Source organism: Zootermopsis nevadensis, unplaced genomic scaffold, assembly GCF_977971745.1.
Source record: "Zootermopsis nevadensis isolate Lab colony 2312 unplaced genomic scaffold, Znev_1.0 Znev_ptg000020l, whole genome shotgun sequence".
NCBI classification, from domain to species: Eukaryota; Metazoa; Arthropoda; class Insecta; order Blattodea; family Termopsidae; genus Zootermopsis; species Zootermopsis nevadensis.
Genome location: NW_028259152.1, coordinates 6,197,538 through 6,204,136, shown reverse-complemented (window position 1 = coordinate 6,204,136; position 6,599 = coordinate 6,197,538). Strand labels below are relative to the sequence as shown.

The following is a 6,599-nucleotide window of genomic DNA, read 5'->3' as shown; positions in this document are numbered from 1 at the left end:
TATACACAAAATTCATTAAAGTCAGTGAACATCGGGAACACTTATCTGTTGGCCATCTACACGTTTAATTTCTGACACTACTGTCAGCCCTGTAAATTTTAGTGAAATTTGTTGTTGCTGTCTACACTTCATATTTTTGGCAAATTTAATTTTGAAAATTGATTGTAAATATTTTTCATTTGGGTGTATCTTTAATTAACCCTTTGAAGTAAAATCTCATCTAATTAATGTTTAAGAATTCACTTTGTACCTCAAAGAAAATAACACTTCTCCATTACAAACAACTGGTCAGTGTTATTTAAGGAAATGATTTCTCTCTACCACTTTACACTGAGAATCATAAACACATTTGTACAAAATGCAGAGTTAATTTTTAAAGTAGCTGGTACATATAATTACCACTTTTACAACATTTTTAATTATGAAGTTTTGTATGTGGTTGGTGTGCTTTGCAACAGTAAGTTTGATTTATATCTGTAATAAGTGAGTATCAGGGCTCACAAAATATGAAAGTCACAGATGATATGTTTGGAAAATGTTTACTCCAAATTGAAGTAGGTATGTCTTTTCATGACTGTTCCTAACCTAACCTAACCTAACCTAGTGATCATTTATCAACATAACTGAATGAGGTATGAAGCATATCCCAGTCTGGTTTAGTGTAGCTGCTGTGGTCTTGATTCATGACTTCTGCATTACATGAAGGCCCTTCTATCATTTCTACGAGCTGATTTCTTGCTGTTACTTCCAAGGCCATGCCATGTTTGAAATAGTGAACACATCATATCATTTCACCTGTTGCTATTGTGTTACAGTTGCCACTCCAATGAGCGACTGTTCTTGAAAGACTTTGTACACTGTGTCCCGGGGACAAGCGGTGGACGACTGTCTCGATGGTTACAGCCAGACTCGTACGTTGATCCGGCACACTGTGAGGTGCTATACAGCAGGGATGATATGCGATGTGGTTGGCCTGCTATTGTTACTGTTGTTACCAAAGACCAGTATGGAGATATTGTCCATGTTCCCAACCTGAAGGTGGGTGGAACTCAATAAATCAGAATACTGACTTAATGGTATATGCTGAGTTGTAATGGAGAAAAATGCCTTATAATCCAGAAATCAGCCAAATATATGAATTGTCAAACACAAACAGTTGATTGGTGAAATGTATTGACTTGATATTTGCAGAGAATTTCATTGCACCTTTAATGCACGATTATAACAAATTATAAAAATCTAACACAGTGGTGAAAAGTTCCTTTTATGGCCATTAATTCTGCAATATAGAAGACTAATTTAAATAATCTTATATCACTGCCAGTAACTGTATGGATGTTTTAGGTATTAGATGGCTCATATCTTTTCATTCTTGCAAATCTTTTTCTTCATTTTGCTTTTCCTTGTCACATATTTATGCAGATAAATATGAATTGAAAATGTCATACACAACTGTGCAAAGCAGTAAATATGGAATTGGTCTTGGTTAATTTAAATTTAAATGTGACTTGAAAGGACCTGAATTGTTCCATTTTTCATGTCTGGTGATTCAGATTGAAGTAAAGGCAGTTCCTATTGACAAGAAAGAGATTGGTGATTCTGACCAGGGTCGTAAGATGCGTCGGGTGAGCCAACCAGATGCTTTGACTTTTGGGGGGCACGCACATCCTTCTTTGGACACACCATATGAGGTTACTGTCAAAGACAAGATGTGTTACTATGCTATCACCATTATGAAGGTATGTTATTTAAATAAGTTTACTCAACATAATAATTCTTTAAATTAATCAACATATTAAACATTCTGAATAATTGTAAGACTTGAGGTTTTCACAGCAGTGAGTATGAAGATTTCTGTCTTCTGGGTTGTTGCGCTGTGTAGTCTGGTCGATGTTAACCAACGATTCAGAGGTCATACTGCCTCCGTCATCAGGGCGATGAGTATGAAGATTTCTGACTTCTGGGTTGTTGCGCTGTGTAGTCTGGTCGATGTTTACCAACGTTTCGGAGGTTGGTTAACATCGATCAGACTACACAGCACAACAACCCAGAAGACAGAAATCTTCATTCTGAATATTTGTTTTAATTTAACTTCTACTAAGAAGTTTTGTTAAAATGGGTGCCTATGGATTGCTGAAGGAAGATTTATCCTTAGATTTATCCTTAGATTAAAATTTAAAACTGAAAGCAAAGTCTTATTAATTTTAGATAACCGTGGAAGTAACATCTGTTATGAAGCTATTTGTTTGATTGGTGAAAGACCACAGCTAAGAAATGCTATAATTATCTCCTCATAGCACAAATGTGCTAGAAACTTGGATTAAATACTTTTTGAGACCATGGAGATATTATCACAATGTATCATGAAATGAATACACAGAATTCCAGCTGAAACTTCTGTATATAGAATTTGGTTTTCTTTATTCTTCATAAAATCTCAAAAAACAGGACAATGAGTGACTGGAGAATAGTCTTTGGCAGGAGTCAGTGGCTTGGCACGTTTTAAGTCAGGTTTGCTCTAGTAGCCATTAAAAAACAACTAAGTTATATATTTCATCACAGTGTTTACTTGCATACTGACCCTACTTTTATGCACAATTTTTTACATTAAAGTGAATGTAAGACAATTAGTGTACAGTTTTCCACATTTAATGATTGTGTTCAAGAGTTCTCATGCAAATATACTAATATATATATCTTACAGGTCACAATACCTGTTTGTAAGAAATATATTTTTTGATGGAATGGGTAAGGTATGTTAAGAATATAGTGGATTGAAGTCACAGGATTGTGTTCAATTGTAGACGTCTGTATTAATGGTGTTCAACCTTCTGGTTCTGCTGCTGTAGTATTAAGTCATTTCATAATATTCTCAAAATTGGGAGATGTAATATACAATCTTCCTTCAAAAATTAAATGTGACATGGTATATTTTGGATGTGGGTTCTTATTTTGCTCTGATTTATTTTTACCCCAACTCCCAGGCTTATGAGAACTACTCTTTTGAGGAGTTGCGATTTACATCTCCTGCAATTAAACGTTCAAGTGAGAACATGCTGGTACGTCCAAACTCTGATGGAACGTATAGTGCGACATGGACACCAGGAAGTGTTGGCTGGTATTCTGTGCTTGTTACCATTGATGGTTACGACATGGAAGAGGTAAGTATAGACAAACTGTTAGTGGTTGTTGCATGGAAACCAGATATTGTGATGAACACATACATGCATGAAAACTTTGGAGGATGCAAGTGACCTTTGCTTCCTGTGTTTATTATTATTTTTAATTATTTATGTTCTGTTATTTGTTGCTTTCCTTCATCATTTTGCTTTTCCCATCTCCATTTTCCAAATTGAAATACCAAAACTGAATCCAAATTCATTTAAACTGTGTGGAGAAGCTTCTGTCTTTTTAGCCAACTTCATTTCCTTGTGTTTTTGTGTTGTGTGATTTTGTCTCTTATTCCTTTTTGTTTCTGCTTAATACTTTTTTAATTGCTCTCTTCCTCTTTTATTTTATTCCCAGTTATTATTTTCCATCACGGGTAAAGAATGTGGTAAAGCTGTGTGTCATTTCCTTATAAAGGTAACTCACTGTATGGTTTGAACTTCTTTTTGTTATGTCTCTCATATTTTCCATTGTTGTTTCCCTGTTTTCTTCTGTTTCTCTTTTGCTGTTTTCAGTTTTATTGCAGGTTTTGTGTGTGTTTTTATAAATTTGTTTCCTCAGTCTCCAATTTTCTTCACCATTGCATTTTGAAAGAGCAGAGGGGTGGTAACTAAATTGTTGTTGCTTGTAGCAAATTACTTGGAGCTGAACGATAAAAATAAGTTATGTTTCAGGCATACAAAGTAGAAGTGAAAGAGCCACCACAAGGAATGACACCTCCTACACAGAGTGTTGTGAAGAAAGCTCCCCATCAGCCCAGTCGTCTGCGAAAATTTGTAGCAAAAAATAGTGCAGGACTTAGAATTAGAGCCCATCCTTCTCTGCAGAGTGAGCAGATAGGAATTGTTCATGTTAATGGCACTATTGCTTTCATAGATGAGGTAAGTAAACATCAGTTAATTTATATAATAATTTATTCACCGTCTGTACACAAACTTAAAATGTTGTTAAAATTACTTAAGAATACATAAAATTACAACATTTTTTATAATTATATCTTGATACATTTCACATTTGACGACATGTTTCGGTGTATTTCACCATCATCAGGTCAATCAATTCAAAACTGTTTTAAAAAACTGTTGTACATCCTGCTCCGCGTATATTGATATGTTTGACTGTTTTGATTTCCTTCCTTTTAATGCTTGGATGTTTATATCTGTAATATTAATTTTCAAATCATGATTTTTGGATTTGACATAGGAAATATAATAATTTACAAATTTTAGATTTATTACCGTAATGTAATGTAAAACAATAAAGAAGAATCACAAATATAGTAGTAGAAGGTAGTAAAACATACCGGGTTGTGAGTGATGCGTTGTACGTCCGATATTATGGGGCAGTAGCTTGTAACTGATCTGTGTGTGTTGTGTGTGGCTATATATATTGAGTTGAGTGAAAGTTGTTCAGTTGGTTGGGTCGATGGACTGTAGAATATTAAATATTGGATTGTTTGTGTATATGTTACTGTCGTTTAATGCAATATTTTGTTTATGTGTTCTTTGTATATGATATTTTTCTATGGTGTCTCTATCATATACAAAGAACACATAAACAAAATATTGCATTAAACGACAGTAACATATACACAAACAATCCAATATTTAATATTCTACAGTCCATCGACCCAACCAACTGAACAACTTTCACTCAACTCAATATATATAGCCACACACAACACACACAGATCAGTTACAAGCTACTGCCCCATAATATCGGACGTACAACGCATCACTCACAACCCGGTATGTTTTACTACCTTCTACTACTATATTTGTGATTCTTCTTTATTGTTTTACATTACATTACGGTAATAAATCTAAAATTTGTAAATTATTATATTTCCTATGTCAAATCCAAAAATCATGATTTGAAAATTAATATTACAGATATAAACATCCAAGCATTAAAAGGAAGGAAATCAAAACAGTCAAACATATCAATATACGCGGAGCAGGATGTACAACAGTTTTTTAAAACAGTTTTAAATTGATTGACCTGATGATGGTGAAATACACCGAAACATGTCGTCAAATGTGAAATGTATCAAGATATAATTATAAAAAATGTTGTAATTTTATGTATTCTTAAGTAATTTTAACAACATTTTAAGTTTGTGTACAGACGGTGAATAAATTATTATATTGATTAAACACAAACATGACGCAGTTAAGATATAAATCAGTTAATTTGTTTTATGTTAGTTGTATATGTGTAAAAATTGCTGTTATTTTTTGACATGTATGCACTGAGTGAGTTACCATGCACTTCGAATATTAGCATGGAGGTGTCAGATCCTGACAATTTGTCAATTCAGCTGCCCTTACATGTTAAATAGTTCTGTAATCCATGTTGCTTGATAAATGGCATTGTACTTAGAATTAATGCTCTCTACATATGCTTCCTCCTTTTATTTCTAGCTATACAGAATTATGATATTGAAGTGGTAGCAGTGAGTTGTATAAAATTTTTCCTTAGTGCATTATTATTCTGGTCTTACAGATCCACAATGATGATGGGGTGTGGTTGCGTCTGAGCCAGGATACAATTCATCAGTACTGCAGCAACGGCCATGGCGAGGCATGGTGCCTGCAGTATAACCAACACCTTGGTAAAACCCTGTTGCTCCCAGTGGAGGAACCAAAGTCCATTCTTGACCAGGTCATCAAGGAAACCATTATGAGGAAACTGCCAGAAGTTTCTAACAAGAATGGGCATGTATTTATTTTAAATTTCTATTATAAAGGACATAAAAAGTACTAGAATTGTCAGGCATACATAGTGAAGTTAATAGGCATATATTTTGCAACTTTAAGTTTCAAACATGCCTAAAAACATAAATTTACATTTTCTGCTGTATTATGCTATTGTGAGACATCACAGGAGATTATGTGATCGGACCTCAGTGTGTTTTGTGTCCTGCACATGTTGTGACCACTTTGTGTAAAAATTGTTTTATTTTTTCTTAGGCGAGCAAAGAGTTCCACTGTGTGTGGCCCTGGTGAATATCAAGTGATAAAGTGTGGGGCATCAGGCCACAACGTTCGTAGTCGCCCTAATCTCAAGGCTTCACCTGTTGGCATGTTGGTTCTTGGAAATCATGTGACAGTTGTGGATCATGTGAGTTACATAGTAATATGTAATTTTTAAATGTTGTTTCAAATTATTGTTCCTGTTGTATAAAGCCAAATATTTTTGAGTAGCTGATGGTATTAGGTATTTTAATTATGTTTTGTAGACAAACAAGTCCATGGATCAGGCCTGAGCTTGTTTTCCTAAGATAAAATCTAGTGGGTTCTCTAAAATATGAAGAATAAGTGCAATATCTGGTTTTAGAGAAGTGTTATGTCATAATGTATTCCAATTCGAGACATATGTGGAGAATTAGGACCATTGCACTGAACAGTTCATTTGGTTTTTCTTTGTTT

General features: G+C 34.2%; 1 protein-coding gene across 7 annotated transcripts in view; it reads left to right on the top strand.

Moving 5' to 3' along the window:
- The window catches only part of hiw (MYC binding protein highwire), a 123,096-nt gene that overhangs the window by 85,785 nt on the left and 30,712 nt on the right, over nt 1-6,599 (top strand). For all 7 annotated transcript variants that reach the window (XM_087352130.1, XM_087352129.1, XM_087352126.1 and 4 more), the window contains exons 36-41: nt 816-1,038; nt 1,554-1,739; nt 2,985-3,161; nt 3,843-4,049; nt 5,674-5,885; nt 6,141-6,291. In XM_087352130.1, coding sequence (XP_087208256.1) covers nt 816-1,038; nt 1,554-1,739; nt 2,985-3,161; nt 3,843-4,049; nt 5,674-5,885; nt 6,141-6,291 — 1,156 coding nt within the window. The remainder of the gene's footprint in view (nt 1-815; nt 1,039-1,553; nt 1,740-2,984; nt 3,162-3,842; nt 4,050-5,673; nt 5,886-6,140; nt 6,292-6,599) is intronic.